Genomic DNA, 17,986 nt, shown 5'->3' with positions numbered 1-17,986 from the left:
TGGTATATACCAAGTAGTACTTGATGTAAAGTCCTCGTTGTCAAAGAAAAACTGCAAAACAATTAGTTCCAAGTAGCAAAGAATGAAAATAACCTAATTCCACTTATATATAATTACATCTGATGCCCAATTCCATGCAATAAATTAGAGTTTCTGAAAAATGAATGCCACTTCCGCGGGAGCAGTGATAACTACTGTTACTAGTGTGCATATACAGGAAAAGCATTTAACTACATTTTATATATTAACTACATTTTATATATTTTGCAGACAAAAGACTTGACAGATACACTGATAGATAATATGTCATCTCTGACTAGCCATTCCATCAACAAAGCTATAGTGGCATCTTCAAACAGCTTCTCGTCTGTCCCTTCTATGGGTGTTGGAATGGGATTTTCATCACCTGTTGACAGCACAAAGAGAAATGTAACAACAAATGGACTGAATACTACTATGGGTTTTCAGACTGCTGGATTCAGTATGGGAAGTGGTCCCACTACTCAGAATTTCTTCAGTGGTCCAAGTGCAACAGGAACAACCAAGATGAACATTGTACCAACTGCCAATATGCCAAATTACAGTCCTATGAGTGCTGCATCTGCAATCTCTCCACTGACACAACAAAACAGACCCCCAGATATGTCTGCTTTAGATAATCTTTTTGGTCCTCAAAAACCCAAAGTTAGCATGAAACAGTTGGCTCAACAGAAGTCAAACCAGTGGGTTAATCAGTTTGTACCCCCACAAGGGTCCCCAAGTGTGAGCAGTTCAGTCATGGGACCTCAGATGAACATGATAGGACAGCCTGGCTTTGGTATACAGGGTAATCCTTTCTTTGCTCCTCAGAACTTTGCACAACCAGCAAACACGATGACAAACAGCAGCTCAGCTAGCAATGACTTAAAAGATCTTTTTGGGTAAAATGTTTTGTTTTCTTCTTTCAAAGATTGATAAAATTTGAATCATGGGTAAGCTGATTAACATCTTTTTTTGATTAGTAAAAGCATGGCTTGGGGAAACTTTCCACCCACCAAAGTAGAATTCTGCACTGGAAAAAAGACTAATTCTTGCATTCACCTGGTAATGCAGTGGAATTGCGTAAGTGCACAGCCATCTTATGTACTAAAGATTCCCATCTCTTTACCCAACTTCAGAGCACTGAAGGTAGGATGCATGTATTGAATTGAAAAAGAAGGAGCTAAAATTTCAAATATATTTAGAAGTGTATTCAATCAACTCCTGGATTTATACAAAACTGTGTTTCTTAAACAGAAATGCTTAGGGGGTAATAACACTAGCAAATACAACTTAGTGCTATCCTGTCCTGTGGATCATTTTTTTTTTGGTGTCTGCTAAATTCAACTTTTTTTTGATAAGTTGTCACCTGAATTTCACACTAGCTGTCATTATGCGCTATTATGACAGTTTGCAGAAAGTACATTCTTATGTTACCTCAGAATGCTTTGTTAGCCATGCTATATAGTAATATCTCTAACTGATAACTGTGAAAGAGGCTAAGAAAGAATATTTTGCCTTTCTTCTCTGGTGAGATGATTGATGAGGTAGTAAACTGCAAGATTGAGTGGTTATAAAATTTTGTCCAAGTTTGGAATAGAGGAAGAACTTCGCTCCAATTGACAACCTGTTTTACAATGTCAGATCCTTGTTACCAAACCCATAGCAAAAGCCACATACCACTTAAGTGGGATTTTAAAATGCGTGTGGTGACTTGGTCGTGTTTACTATACATTTCAGTGTTTTGGTTACCTTGATACTGCTTCTAACTGGTGTGAAGAAGAAGAATATGACTTATTATGGAACCTCCCAGAAAAAGAAGTCTGTAAAATTCAAGTGTTGACTGCCCCAGCTTCTTACAGTTGGTTTGGTTACACAGAAATATCTTGGATTAGTTGTTTTGGGCTCTGTTGGGAAGACGAGAAAGGGCTGCCTGGTAGAAGTTTCACATGGTTTTGTGAAAAAGCAGACTGCCATAAATTGCCTTGCCTAGAATAAACTATTATATTTTAATTTTGTTTTAATTTAAGTCCTTATGAAGGATAGATGACTATGAAGTGAGTTCTCAAATACAGATTTGTAAGCTCTAGAATATACGGTAAATACACAGGTATTTCAGATCCCTTTTATTGTATTATTCCAAATTTAATAAAGTTCTCCAGAAAATGAAGCAGTAGTTTCTTCTACTTCCCAGAAGGCTGATGTTCAGCTTGCCCATGATAGAATCTCTGCTCTGTCAGATACTACTGTTGGGTTTTAATTTCTTCTTTCCTAGGAATTTCAGGAACTTTCTTATGTAATATTTCGGAGACCCTAGCTGGCTATTTTGAGAAGGAAAGAACTAGTTACCTTTTTTTATGGAAAGCCTACATGCTTTATTTTTCAAAGCCTTTCACTGAAGAAATCGTTCTTTCATTTGCTGCTTAAGAAACCAAAGGGCCTTATGCTGTAAATGTGACTTGTATTTTGGTATATTTCCACAGTTCTAAGCGGTAATAGCATTAAGCATATTTCTTAAAGAATTGTTTATGTATTATAGCTGCTGCCTTAGTCCTATTATTTTAAAATACCTGGGACCAGTGAAATTGTGGTTTAGAAAACAATGCCTAACACATTGTGATGCTTATGTGCTGTTAATATTCATGGTAAACATCTAGGTTATGTTAAAATATCTGTGTAAACTTAACTACGATACTAGAACTGTTAAACTATTTAAGTTCATTTACAGTCACTAGTACTCTATACTCTCAATCACACTAATGTCTTCTTTTATGTCAACTTTAGAAAGCTACATTTTCATAGGGTATCTTAAGGCAACACTTTGAAGAATTACTTGAATCTGTATTCCTCTAAATTATTGAGAAAATAAGGTTATATCAAAAATAACATCTCTCTGGACTCTACAATATATTACATTAACATATCTATGGTAAAGGCAGTCTTACACATCAGTGTCATGACTTGGGTTTTCAGTACCTGATCCTTCTTTTGTGAGAAGCTTTCAGAACTGGATTTAGGTTTAAGTTATGGAGGGAAAGCAGCTATGGAGGGAAAGTTAACTGAAAAAATTTGATCAGATTGTGATAAAATTTTGTATACTAGACTCCTAAACTCCGGGGTTTGGGGCATGTACTTTTGGCATGGGCTGCTGGAGAATATATTTTGTAAAAAAGCCAAAAAAATGTACAAGTTAAAAGTAAGAGAAATTCTTCCATGCAGTGCTAATGTGTTGGAATAATATTTTTATCTTGCTCAAGTAATATGAAATGTTTTTGTATTTCAGAACATAGTTTTGATTTCTGTCACAATTTTCAGAATGATCAGAGTAGAAGAATAGCTACAAAAAAAACTGAAAAGGGAGCTTATGAAAACAATAGCAGTTTTTCTTTTCAGTTATTTAAAAATACAAAAGGAAAAGTAATTTCAGTTAAAATCAGAGGGTTGCATCCCTCTTCCATGCAGGTACTTCCTATTTAGTGTGTCAGGAAGCTATATATTTGTGAACTTCTCCAATTATTTCTGCTTAACTTAGAGAGAAGAGCAGTTGCAAGAAGTAAGTCACCAAGGCCGTATGCCACTTAGTGCCTGCTACAATAGCTTTTCTCTAGGAAGCCTTGTCCAGATCATCTTTCCCCTTGCATGTCATCATTCTGTGGCTCTGAAGCTGAAAGTCTCATGTTGTGGCCAAAGTGAACACCTCTGTCTGAAAGCAACAGCCGTACTTCAGATCCAGTTCATTGTTTGGGTAAGAGTAGGAGGAAGGGACTATGTTATAAATTGTGGGCCTTCCGGGGGCCTTCTATTTCTGGACTTGGATGGAAAGCAGTTACATCTAGTTTGGCCTGAAGTAGAGGGGACTATCTAACCTTATTTTTTTAAAAAGAAGTTTGAAATGGTATATGATGAAGAAATTGCAAATTGTGTTACAGAAATAGTAAGCTGATATAAAATGCATATTTATTATAATGCTTTGACAAATTTAAGTTACATAAAATTTCAGCACTGTATATTCAACCTAATTTAAAGGAATAATAATATATGGAAACGTGGCAGGTTATATCATCATACTACAGCCCTTCACCCTGCACATCCACTGTGCATGCCCAGCTCACCTGGTTCACTTTCTGCTCATTTGTAAAAGAGGAGCAAAGAGGAGAGGGGAGTAAGTTCCTGTTCTTTAATTGATTTATCTATTTACTACAAAAGGAGAAATGCAAAGAGAAGAAGTGGAAATATCTGCACATTTTAAGCATAAGCATTAATGGTGCTTTGGCTGTTCTGTTGTATGCTAAATGAATACTCTTGTACCAAGCAAGACAGTCTTTTCCGTATTAGAATTGTTAGCTCACTGTTTTTGTATTTTTTTTTTAAGTTTAAAAGTCTCTGAAGCATTCTATGAAAACCCAGTCTTAGAAAACTAATCCTGTAGATGCAAGGATTGTACTAAAGAGGCTTCAAAAACCTGTTCTGCTGGGGCTGTTGGAGAGGAACCTTGAAACTATTGACTTAACTGAGTAGCTTAAAAGCCTGTAGGCCTGCCTTTCTCAAGAGGAGAGAAATGGGAGTGAAATGCTATGAGTGTCATTTCAAGGATGGAGGAAGGAGCAGGTTTTCTGTTTCTTTTCGTACAAATGGTATGGATCAGGCAGAAAACAGCCTGTGGAACCTGCATATGTAAAGAGGACAGCAGTACCAGTCTTTTGAAAGGTAATGGAGTCCACCAACTATCTGGGAGACGAAGAGAAATTTTACTGGGAACATGGGTAGAGTGTCCTAGTTTGTTTTAATGAAGATTGTATGTCTGCTTCTCTCAGTAGTGATGTGAATTAGAAATGGCTTAGGGAAGTTGTGTCCTTAGAGGTCTACCCAGATGTTGAGTACTCCCAAGTAGAATGCTGAATTTTTGAATGCATGGGTGCGCAATGTTTCGAGCCTTATTATTTAAAACATTTCTTTCCTGTAAAGCTTTGTTAGCAATATCTCTTTCAGATTGATTTGGAACTTCCAGAAATATCCCAGTGGCCTCCTAAAGTTAGAAAAAATTCTTTTTTTACTGTAATCCCTGTTGTGTATATGTCTGTAGGTAGGTAGGTGTGTATTTGGACTGCAGGATTACAGATTTTGAAGCTCTATTGCACCGTGAGAGCAAAGATTAAATGAGAAGTTAGATTTAAATCAAATCCCACAAGACTTCCATACAGGCAAGCAATTATATGATACTTCTGTTAAGTATTATAAATTCATATTGTTTAGTCCACTTACATCTACATGACTTGAGCAAAAGAGTATGGTTTTTAAAAGGTAAGTTTATGAAAACTGGGTCTCTCATTATAGACAGAATTTTTGGACTCTGCAGTGGTTTTTGTTTTTTGATGAGTTTTTTATGGGGGGGAGTGATATCACTGATTTGTGCCATTTCCAATTAAAGAAATGTAGGGAAGGGGAATACAGAAATATCCTGTTGTATATGTGACCCTTTTTTGTTCTTTGTTAAGAGAAATGCTGCATTTTATATACTCATTGTGAACTTTTATTCTGAAATAGCTGTGAGGAAAACTATCTGGAGAATTTCAGATGATTTAGCTGATTTTCAAGTGAGGTCCTGCTTCGTACCTATCTTTCCACTAGGTTTTGACTGCTGTACAAGGAAAGTACACAGGGCAGTAAAACCTGGGATTCATACACCAAATCCTCTTGCCTTCCAGGCCTCACACCTGTATCAACTGAACATATAAGCAAGCCCCTGAAGTTGTATTGTCTTTAAGTTCTCTGAAACAGTTCTAACTGCTGTACAGATTTCTGAGATGAAGTTGTAAATCAAAATGTGTTATAGTGAACTCAGGCCTTGTGCAAAATATTTAATATTTGTTTTTGTCTAATTGTACAGTCTCTGTACTAGTGGCAATTCTATGTTTTGATTGTAAAACATGAAAATTCTCATGTATAAAGTGGTGTTACTGTAGTGTCAGCTGTGATTCATAATTAGAACTGTCATAGCATGGCATTAGTGTATCTCCAACTTAATGGACAGCTCTTCAGAAACAAATTTATTCTTGTATCAACTTTTAAATCAGTTACTTAAAAAAAATGTAAAAGGTACAGTGACAGTTTTGAGAAATTCATATCACTTTGTACTGTGAATGAGGTTGCCTATAGAAATAAAAGAACTTTTCATATTTTGGTGTTGGATGATTATTTTCAATTTCTATAAAATAATAACTTGTGTGGAAAACTTTCACTTTATATTTTGTTTGAAACATAGTTTATACAATGTAATTTTGAGTTTATTTCTTATCGTGGTTGCTGTCCACAAGTGGTTGCCTTGAAATGTGATCATATATTTCCTGTACAAAAGAATGAAAGTTGTTAGGAAAAACTGACAGGCTAGATATCTCTAAAGTTAGCCTTTACTTCTGAAAATACACTAAGCCCATGCCCAAATCCGGGGTTTTGATGCTACATAGTGATCTCAATTTGTGTTTTCATCACTTATTTCCCAGAAACCAGCCCTTGCTCTGAACCTGGCTTTCAGGATATGCTGCTTTGTCAGGCTCACAAGTTTGCCAGTGCTTTGAAGGAAGCCAGTGTTCAGTTCTGTGTATGGCATAAATTGATCAAGTATGAGACATCTAAGATCAGATGCTTAGAAGCATCATCCTTGGCTGGAGCTGATACGAGAGAGAAGAGTAAAGGAAGAAAGGTGTGGATCAGGTAGAAGTTGAAAGGTAGCAAGTAGCTCCAATTCCCTCTTCGTGTTTTTTTGCTGTGGATGACAGCATCCCCATTCCTACCCTGTCTGTATCTCTTAAGGGAGGACAGCCTTCCCATATGCCAGCTTTCGGTCCATGGTAGTAGATGAGAGAGTAAGGTTTCAGTACAGTAGTGATGTACTTGATGGTACCCTGCAATGAAAACCATGGTCCTGATCTCAAACTTGAGAGTCCTTGACATGCTAACGTTCTCTTTGTCCACTCTGTTTCTGGGTCTGGGCATTGGTGGGGTTCATAACTATTGCCTTTTTCTTGAACAGGAAAGTCTTAAGTGCTGAAATCCAGTTTTATCTGGGTTGGTTTGCAGTGGCTTAGAATTCATAATTTCATACTTTCATGAATGCACTGATGACTTCAAACAGGAAAAGATGGAAAACTTTGCAGTTTATTGCTCCTCGTGTCAAATACTTTGATACTGGGAGCTAATTATGTCTCCATCCCTTTATTTGATATCTCTAGTTCCTCCTTTGGTGTATGTGGTACACCAGAGCTTTAAGATTATAAACACTGATTTAAAATTGATTAGAGCTGTGTTTCTCTGTCAAGTTTGCAGTCATGAGGAGTGCAGCTCCGTAGGTGTAGGAAATGAGCTGTTTGTCAGGAGTTATGCAAAAAGACATGGTTCACTTGGTGTTCTTTTGCTATTGCTAGTGGAAATGTACGCTTCTGATCTGGATCTCTGAAGCTCACTGTGCTCACATCACCAGCTGGAGACCACTGCAGTTGCTTGGTAGATTGGAAGGCTGGCTCTTGGTGTGACAAGGGGGATTCCAGTCTGTTTTGTAAAAACATTCCCCCCAAAGCAATACAGTTTGCAATTCAGAATTAAAATCCTACCTGTGCACAAACCCAAGAGCAGCTAAGTAAATACTAGTTATTTGATAGTTTTCAAATAATTTACAGTGTACTTTAAACATCAATTTAAGATTTAACAGTAGAGGTCTTTAAAAGAAAAAAAAACACTTTTATTTCCTCCTGCATATGACATGTGCCTTTGAGCTATGTTGTTATGGTTCTAATACAGTTTTTTACCGCAAAGTAAGCCAGTTGTGGATGTGGAGCAACTTGAAAATTAGAAATGGTAGAGATTTATGTCCTGCCTGTATCTACTTACCAATTCTTGAAGGTTTTTGTTCTGGCCTTTTTACTTGTGCATTAATCATTGTTTTGCCTTTTGAGTGGAATTTCTCACAGTGCATCTTTTGCAGAACATTCAAAAGACTTTTTTACACTGTTCTGCAATAATTAAGGATAATCAAAGGAGAAACTCCATTCAAAACTCCTCACAGCATCAATAAAAGCATTATCGTTGGCCTGAACACAGTGCTTTGGAGATGGAAGCTGCTTGTGTCAGTTACTACACAAGCTGGGGTTGTTGTATATGTTTGCTTCATGCTAGTGTAAGTCTCTATAAGAGTAAACCAGGTAAAACTTTGGAGAGTTTGCTTTCCATCGGGTGTCTTAAGAACTCAAAAAATACAAATAAATAAAAATAGAAAATAAACTTCTGCATCTGTCATGCTGATAAAATAGATGCTTACCTACATCACCAAAGCTGTAAGTGCTTCGCTGAAGTCACAGAAATAACCTCAAGTTCAAATAGTTTCTACAGCATTTTTGGCTATCAGATACGTCTATAATTAGAGCAGCAAACTTTTGTCTAAACAATCTGTCCTAGCACACCATCAGATAAATTTGGGGGAGATTTGCTAAAAAATAGTTTTGTCTTAGAACAATTATATATTACTAAATCAGGTCAAGAAGATCAGGAAAAATAAAATGACTATGTATTTTGATTACCTGTGTGTTCCAGACTGCTGAAATTGCTGGGTCCAAGAAAATAACTGATGTATTTATAAAATACTCTTTGTTAAATGTCCTTTTTTAAATTCTTCACTTTAATATAATTCTTCTTTAGATCATTATTTCAAGCTAATATAGCATTTAAATTGATGTGATGAGTTTCTGATTTTGATCAACTGTGTTTCTTTATAATTAGTATCTGGTTTGGGTATTTTTGTATTCGACAGGTTTGGTTTTCAACAACATTTAAAGGGGGAGAATGTTTTCATTAGCTTCTCTCATGCTGTTTTCTTTTAAAGAGTTCAGCTTTGGGATTAGAGGAACACAATGAACTACATGACAATTTGGTGAATCAGCTCAGTAACAGCCTGTATTTGCCATAGGTAATGTTTAATAGAGCGTATGCATGTGCTGACTGGCATAGATAACCTGTTGAACATGGTGAGAAGACAATTCCAAAGACTATGCATCTCTAGAAAGCTATTTCCTCAGTGAGAGTGAAAGGAAAACCAGACGTTTTTGAGGTTTTCAGTAATTTATAGGTAAATGCTTTCTAAAAACATCAAAGCAGTTCCTCGCTGATAATGACAGGCTTTAACAAGCTGTAGATCTTAACTTTCCAATCGTTCTGTAAAATATAATAAAACTGCCATAAGGTGTCACTATAACCTAAGTAACTTTCAAATAAATTGCAGCATCACACACACATTCTGATCCAGCTACAAGTTATTTTTGCTTTATGAAAGTAAAAAAAAAAAAGCCTTTTTTATAGTAGTTTATTTTTATGTATGCACAGAAATAGAATAGTTGTTGTGGTTGTTTTATCTTGTCACCCTTTCTTAACATTTAGACCTGTTCACTTTTGGGAGAGCAGTAAAGACTTTGCAAAGTTAGCCACATTTAGCTGACTACATTTTGCATAGTGGTAACTGGCTCTATGTCTGTAACGTTTAATTTATTTTTTAGCCTTAGGGAGGGCTTCTATTGAAGTTCATGCTAAACATATTTACTTGTATGAAAGTGAAAATTAAAAAAAGGTTTTCTAGCATTAAGTATATCTGCAGAAATGAGTTCAAATTTTGTGCCTTTTAAAATTATATAGAAGCTCTGTCCTTTACCTGATACCTTCCACACAGAAATGCTTTAAACTCACCCCTCTCCCCCCCCCACCTACTGTGTAAGGTGTAAGAAATTACTGCTCATTTAGCAGTTTCCAGTAAGGGAAACTATAAATAAGACTTTCTGTTTGTTATTATTTGCTGCTAGCATGCCAGCAGTCTCTTTTTATTTCTCAGCTAACTGTGATAAAACGTTTTTGGTATCAGCTACCTGATCAGGAAGCAAAAACAAGAAACTGAAGATGACTTTTTAACCCTTTGAAATTAATGCAATTTTTTCCCATAGACATCAGGGAAATAAACACGTCATCTGAACATCTGATTTGGGCTGACTCAACACAAAGCATTTTGACATGGCAGGAAAGAACTTGTAGATGGTTAAATAAAAATCAGAATCCTGAAGTCTTTAAATCCATCTTCATTTATGGAGAAAAAGTACAGTCATAGTAAAGCCATAGGTTTCAAAACAGGAAGGACCATTTCAATCATTTATACCAAATCCTTGTATAAGGTGGGATTGCAGGTCACCCCATTTATCTTTGATATCAGATGCTGTAGACCACGAAGGCTGAACTCCTACAGTGCCCTTCTTTTGTGCAATGTTACAGTGACTCTTAGGGATGCCAACAGAAATAGGGTCTCCAGTTCACCAGGCAATGTGGAGAAATACACAGGGACATATGGTTTCACCCAAGAGTTTCAAGTTTGAGAAGAAGTTCTTGTCCTTTGAGTGGAGTTTTGCATGTGCAAAGTGCTGGAAGAAACTCTGCTGAGAAGGTAATAGGATCATGGAAACACACCTGCGAACCCTGATCTTAACCTCTGAATCCCAAGCTCATACCCTGATGTGTCCTGATAATCTTATGGTTCCAGGGAGCATGGAGCTGCCGCAGGCTCCAGAAATTAGATGCTGTGACAACGTTTGTGATTTGAAGTGTTATCACTTAGGTTAGCTTTCAGACTCTGAGGGGTTGAGACTTGGCCACGTGATGAAAGAAATGATCTTCGCTCACACTTACCTATTACACAGCCACTGTATAATACATGACAACATGTCTAAATGTGTTCTCTTTTTTGGTTTTATTTACTGTGCCTATAGTTGTGATTTGCGTTGGAAATACGGCTGAAAGAGACTCTCACATAAAATTCAGTCGGTGGTTTTTTTGAGAATAATGGGCTTCAGGAGAAAGCTCAGGCTGCTGCAGTTTCCTCCGCTGAAGAAGCTGACCATCAGCAAGAGTCACAAGAGCATTTTTGTTCCTTGTGGTTGGTGCCCTGGTCTCTGGAGAAGTGCGAAATTGCAACTCCTGTCTCTCAGCACGAGATTGTTATTTATCTTGTTTAATGCTCTGCCTCCTGAGGTGAATTGACAATTTCAGCTTTGAATGCCTTTAATTCTCCCTGAAACTTCAGAAGGGAGGAATACAAAATAAATTCATTTAGAGAAGAGCTCTCATGCTTTCTAAACTTCATCTTGTGATTTCTTGGGGCCCCGACTGTGATTTTTAGCTTTGTGTCCTACCAATACATAGCACACTTGATCATTCTGTCTCATTCTCCATGTCTCCTCATAACTTTTGAACCAATTTCAACGCTTTTTACAGGAGTAGAAATTTTCAAGATCCTAAGTTGCTACACTTTATAAAAAGTAAGCATCAGGATTGCACACACTTGAAAAAATACCAAAAAATCTGAGAGACAGATTTTACAAAGTTGACCATGCCCTGTGAAGTGTGGGTGTTGTATGCTAATTTAGCAGAGACACCAAAAGGTTGAATCGACTTTCCTAGGGTCTTATGGTCATGGCAAGAGTGACTATGATGATTAAATATTTGTAAAGAGCTCAAGTTTTTCTGTTTTACAAGCACTAGTAGAAGTGGCTGCCTGCAAGGTTATGTCAGGGGCCATAGCAAACAGAATCATGCTGTTTAAAAGGTGCCTGCATGTGAAACATGTACGCTATTCAACCTGCATTGAAACCAGTAACAAAATTCTCCCCTTAAATATGGCAGGCTTTGCCCCAAACATTTTGAGGACTTAACAGCAGGAGTAGCATAACAATGGCTTTTCTAGGCTTTTCAACTAAAGAAATAACTAACAAAGTAGATAGCCTCCAGGTGTACATTTCCTTACACATGTACAGATTATTCTTACAGCTGAGAGTTATCTTTATTGCTAGCTCAGATGCTTTCATGCCTTGCATTCTTGAGGGGATGCTGCCATCCTGAATATTCCACATGTCTTCAGTTATAGCTAGAACAGCGCATCTCCTGTGTGTGTATTTGATCAGTGTCCAAGTTTTCTTACAACTCATTTTATTCTTGAGCATCCAACGTAATGATAGCATGTGAGCCCTCAGCGGCAGCTGTCTGCATGCTGGTTTTATGTCCATATTGGCTTGAAAATACAGTATTAATACAGCCTTACTAGAGGCCTTTGGGAATATGAGTCTCTAGTTTCAGCTATAACTACAAGTTCTGGGAGCCAGGAGTAGTTTTAATTTTGCAAAATATTTCTCTGCAAGTGCAAAAGAAAATTAAGGTATAGGGTTAAATCAGGAAAAAAAAAATTAGTTGTAATGACAGCTAGGGCCAGCAGGGCTATCACATTAGGTGTTGTAAAGGAAGACAAGAGAGTTCCTCAGCTGACACTCCGAAACACACACAGGGGTTAGTCTCGAGGGGTTGCCATCACCTCATCCAGCAGCAGCTGCTTGGGGTCAGGGCGTTCTGCCACCTGGTGAGCCTGGGGAGGGGGAAGTGGAGAAGCAGCACTGCTCCTGTCTAGCAGCTTCCCTGCAGAAAAGCAGGAGTTAGCAACACCCTTTCTTTAAGTCTTGGGAGAAAGGTCAGGAAATTTCAAAAGGGGCCACTGCTGTGGCACAGCAGAACTGCAGGTAGTGGAAGGATTTCAAGGTGTAAAGAGGGGGCAGAGGTGAAAATCGCTGTGAGAAATGGACAGTTGTGCTAGCGGTGAGGTGAGTGACATCGCCAATGAGAGCATCAACAGCACTGAGGGGAACGTACCAAGCCAGGTACCACCTAGGACGTATCCCCAGGGGAGATGCTTGATGGGTTCCCAACTACATGAAGGATGGACTTAAACTTTCACACTAAGGGCAACTACTGTATGCGTAGGAAAGTGAACAAAGCATTAAGTTTTGAGCACAGAGCCTTTAGGGTGTATGCTCTGCGCTCCTTTCATTTGAAGCAGAACCAGAAGACACAGGAGAGCAAATTAAAAGCTTCCACTCTACAGCTGCTGGGAGAGATGGATTTTGAACCCCATTTTCCAGGCTGAGCCCCCAGTCTTTCAAGGCAAATTCCTTGCACTTGAATTTGCACCCTTTCCAGTCTGGAGCTGGGTTCCTACATGGCTGTGGGTGTCCAGCTGCCCCATGCTGTCCCAAATGTCAGCAAATAGACATTTGCTGAAATGCAAGACAATTTCATTGCAGGCTTCTGCATGTGTATATCCCTACAAATATTCGTACCTCGGCTGTTTGGCGATTACCCTGCCAGTATTGTTTTCTGGGTGCCTTTTGAAAACTGGAGACCCAGTTTTGCTGTGTGTGGGGGGTTGTGTTGGGCCTCTGCTCCCTCCCACAGTGGTGACCTTGCTGCTCTGTCATTGTGTCCTGATGGGCCGGGGTGTGCTGTGGCCAGGGTCTGGAGTGAGAAAACAGGAGGAATTCGGCTGTGGCGATGGCCAGGCTCAAGCCTGAACAGTGTGAAGAGGAGGAGGAGGTGCAGCTGCTGAGCATGGGTTGTTGTGCTGCCATGCTGCAGGGGGGCTCCAAGGCACACGGGTGGGCAGTGCTGGGAGATCGCCTTGTGGCCCTCACCTCTGCTGTGGGTGGGCTGCCTGCAAGGTCCAGTGTGGGTCACCTGTGCTGAACCTGAGCTTTCCAATGTTGCTGTACAGCACATGAATTATTCAAAAGGGAGAAAGAAACCATAACCAGTTCTGCAGCAAAAAGGTCTCCTCCTCTTATTCATACTTGGAATAAAGGATTTCAGTGCATGCCTTGCTCTTTTCTTTGCTCTCCCAACCATGAGGAAGTGTTTTTCCTGATATTTCCTTACAGTGGAGCTGGGATGATCCAGACATTTGGTATTTGTACTAAATACCAACGTCTTTGTAATTTATATATAGTATTTGTAATAAATACTAAATGTACAGTGACATCTAAAACCCAGAGGCTGGTGGCCCATGCTGGGTGCCAGGGGACAAGTGGAGAGGAGGACAGTCCTCACCAAGCTTTGGCCCAGATGCACATCCCTCTCAGTCCTACTGACACAGTTCAGACACCCAAACTCGGAGCCTGGAAGTGCCCCAAGGCAGATGAAAACAGCCAAAACCCGGACTGTTTTCTGGAGGAGCTTGTTTCTCTTCTTCTTCTTCCTTCTCTCTCCCCAGACTGCATGGGGAGGGAGGAGAGCCCAGGCCAGTGGCAGAGCAGGAGTGAAGCTCCTCGGGAGTGGGGGCTGCTGTCCCACCTCTTCCCTCCCCGCTGGTGGCCTGGCAGGCTCCAAATTTAACTCTCCTTGGGGGAAGGTGGAGAATATAAAGCATTCCATTTTTCTGACAGTCAGGACAGTTTCTGCCTTCCCCTCCAGCCAGGGAAGCTGGAATTGCTGACAGGAGCCCAAAGCTAATCTGAAATGGGAGATCTCTCTTTTCTTTTTTTGCTTCCAGAACCCAAACCCGATAAGTGAGGTCTTGACTCATTTGACTCCAGACAACACGCAGGCTTGATGAGGCTGCGTTTCCACAGGAGTTTCCATTAAATGCTTCTACACAGCAGGAAAGGTGTGCTGTCATCACAAATTCGTGTCGAGTTGGAATAGTTTGCCTCTTTCAGCCACTTCGTGTTTTGAAAACACAATGCCTTTCATTTACAGGCACTTTCACTGCTTTTTCAAACAGCATCACACTAACACACCTCTGTACCTGTCTGCCCGCGGGCCCAGCAGCACCAGTAATAAATGCCCGGGCTGGGAAGGGGGTGGTGGGCCCACATGAGCAGGTGCAGGGGGGCCCATCCAGATGGGGGTAAATAGTGAACGGGAGCTGCAGCCTGTGTTCCCCTTCCTGCCGAAAGGACTCGTGAATGTTTAATAAACTTCTTGCCCTTGCCATAGGTGAGGTCCTGCTAATGAACTGGCGCGGCCTGAGGACAGGTATTGTGTCCGTTACTATAGCACCACCTTGCACACATCTCGGTGTGAAGGAGGAGGGGAGGGAGGGAGGCAGGCACGGAGGATGAGTCCTGGCAAGGCGGTGTGAGGTCCGCCCGTGGTGCAGCAGCAGCAGCAGCATCCTGCCCAGGGACAGCAGCCCTCAGCGGTGCCTCCTGCTCGCCTGCTGCAGCCGCTGGACCAGCTGCCTGCGTACAGGTGCCCGACCCTGCACGGATGCACGGCAGCGCTGCTGCAAGCGTGCTGCTGAGTCCCTGAGCACGTCCCGGGGGTTTCGCACCAGGGCTCTTCCCGACAGACTTGCTGGCTTGGGAAGAAGATCTGTGTCCTTTCTTTTTTTTTCTTTTCATTTTTTCTTTTCCATGCTCCTTTCTTGAGCAACTGGTTGTTATAGGTAGAGGTCACGAAGGGGACCGGCACAGACTCCTGGGTCTGGAATCAGGAAATATGACAGCAGAAGCGAACGCTTGTTAACATAAGGGATTTACTGAAGAAGGAAGACAAAATGCCTTTCAAAGGGTTCAGTTCACTGAAGGAAAGATTTTTTAACCCAGGAAAGGAAGAGGTGAAGAACACCATTAGTGACTCGCTGGGGAATCTGCGAAGGTAAAATCCTATAGAAAACTCCCAGAGGGATCCCCTGGTTACATTTATTAAAGATAAATGAAATATAGAAAAATATCTAAATATAAAACAGGGTTGCAAAATTAATCTCTGAGTCCAGATGGTGAGAGATACCTCGCTGCAAGACAGATTAAAAGGAGCAGTGTTACAAGAGCATGTGGCTATAGATGATAGAATATTTATATTAAATCAAAGAAGAGGTGAAAATAAGTTATAAAATATTGTTTTAATATTACAAGAAACATGAAAAGAGTGTTTTAATTAAAAAAAAAAAGTTTTAAATAATTAAATGTGAATTCTTCTTTTTTAGCTTGCATGAAAAAACCTGATGATTTAATGGGAATTAACATTCCAAAATGACGCTGCTCCTGGAATTAGAGTAAAGTCCCTAAATTACAGGGACATTTTAGAAAATCTTGTTCTGAATCAGTAAGAGAAATTATATGAAGCAGATCTGTATATGTGTGTATTTATTGAGACTAACACATTAGAAAGAAAAAAAGCAGTCGTTTGCAAAAAGAAGATTAAAGACACTTATCTTAATCTGACACTTTATGAAAAAACAAACAAATACATATTTTTCGATGAATGAAGGTATGATGTAACAAATGACAAGTTTCATAAAGGGATAGAGATTGTTCATTTAAATGGAAGATTATTTCAATTAGTAATGGCCACTGACAACATTTACTTGTGTAACGGATAGCTGACAGCCGGAGAGTTCAGTGCCATTTCTTGCCTGCTTCGTGTTAAGTGCTTTAAAACTTTGCAAGGAGCAGGACAATATTTTAATTATACATCTTTTCAGTGTTTGAATTGCATTTGCTTTTGTATGTATCCTGTTATTTCCTTTTGGGAATGTTATTTTGAGTCAAGATACAGTTCCTGGCACATCTGAACACGCATTTGATCACAAGAAAATGTACAATAATTTGCATGTACTGCATTAAAGCGTGCATGTGCAAGTAAATAAGAATGTACACTTTTATGGAAGTTATTAATATGCACCATTACCTTGCCAGTTACACTGTTCCTATGCCATGTGAACAAAGTATCTGTGTTCCACAGAGCTTCAACTTAACTTTTTTTCATTTACAGTCTTATAGATGAAGTCTGACATTTTGCTTTTTTGACTTTTAAGATATTCTACGGTGATTCAGGGAATGTTTTTCTTTCACAACATCAAACTAAGTCATTTATTCAATCATAAATTCTTATTGCTGTGGGCTCTGTTGTTCAATCTGACCAAATACATGCAGGCTTTCTATTTAGTGATTATATAATGTGGCAGTACAAAGGGTTTGCTATGTGGATATGGCATTCATGCTTTGGATTATCTGGATTATTTTCCTCTTGCAGCTGGGTATCAAGGATATCATGCTGGCTCCTATATAGATGATAGTGCTGGTACTCAACTTCATCAATGTTGCTGCTGAATCAAAACAAAAAATCTGAGCTGAGATACAATAAAGTTTGCTGGACTTCATTATTTTCTGTTTTAAATATCTGAATGTCAGTGCCTTTCCTAGGTGTACTATTTTGTGGGTGCTGCAAAACAAGAGTCTGCCCACAGGTTACCTCAGGGTAGCTGGCACCTGGTGACGAGGCAAAGGGGACGGAGCTGGAGAGACCTGAGAGGCATCCTTTCTCTGGGCTGTTGCCAGCAGTTTCATTTGCAAGATCTCAGAAGAAGATCCGTTTGTTGCTAGAGTATCACCAGCTGCAGTAAATACACCAGATGTTTCAGAAAATAGATAGAAACATACCAAATTATATTTTATGCAACATAGGGCTTGCTCTTAATTAGTTAATTACAGTAGGGTATAAAACAAACCAACCAACCAACCAACCAAACAAACAAACAAAAAAACAATTTAGAGGAATCAAGGCTTGGTTGAATAATATCAGTCAGAGCTGGGGCTCTGCAAACCATATAAGTTTCCCAGAAAAGAAACTTCCTTTTCCTGCAGCGCTTCTTGACAGGTACGAACACTTTGGGCCTTCTTTGTACTTAGTGTATGCAAAGAAAAAATCATGAATTCAAATAAAATCTTAGTCTCTGCCTCTCCTGAGGATTTCAAGAGTCCCTGACCAGCCAACGGCAACTTGGGGCTTACCAATGAATTGGGAATTGACTGTGTGTGTTTACTTCCCAATAATATCACTGTTAATATGAAAAGTAATATGGGCTATGCCCACAGCATAGCTGTACGTAGTCTGGGTTCTACTAGGTGTAGCTCTGACTCCTGCAGACCTTCCTTAATGAATTAAACTGCCCAACCTGCTAAAAACTGCAACCTGAAGCTGGGTGAATTACCCCTGAGTTGGACAGGGCTCCTCTGCCTGCGCTGTATCATAGTCTTGGTCCTCTCAAAGTTTTCCTTTGCACAGAAGTACAGAAAGTTTAATGCACCACAGAGCAAGCAACACCATGAATACCGTCTGGGGTGCC

The 17,986-nt window shown here is 39.5% G+C and overlaps 2 protein-coding genes across 2 annotated transcripts in view; both read left to right on the top strand.

The window, feature by feature from the left end:
• SCYL2 (SCY1 like pseudokinase 2) overlaps positions 1-6,194 on the top strand; it is a 38,871-nt gene extending 32,677 nt beyond the window's left edge. The window contains exon 18 of the mRNA XM_080595907.1: positions 271-6,194. Coding sequence (XP_080452033.1) covers positions 271-924 — 654 coding nt within the window. The 3' untranslated portion in view covers positions 925-6,194. The remainder of the gene's footprint in view (positions 1-270) is intronic.
• An 8,633-nt stretch (positions 6,195-14,827) lies between these two features.
• Positions 14,828-17,986, top strand: part of SLC17A8 (solute carrier family 17 member 8) — a 28,780-nt gene continuing 25,621 nt past the window's right edge. Inside the window, exon 1 of the mRNA XM_080565347.1 lies at positions 14,828-15,516. Within this exon, the coding sequence (XP_080421473.1) occupies positions 15,416-15,516 (101 nt within the window). The 5' untranslated portion in view covers positions 14,828-15,415. The remainder of the gene's footprint in view (positions 15,517-17,986) is intronic.

This window comes from Anser brachyrhynchus (assembly GCF_964034855.1).
Source record: "Anser brachyrhynchus genome assembly, chromosome: 1".
Taxonomy (NCBI): Eukaryota; Metazoa; Chordata; class Aves; order Anseriformes; family Anatidae; genus Anser; species Anser brachyrhynchus.
This window is presented reverse-complemented; position numbering and strand designations above follow the sequence as displayed.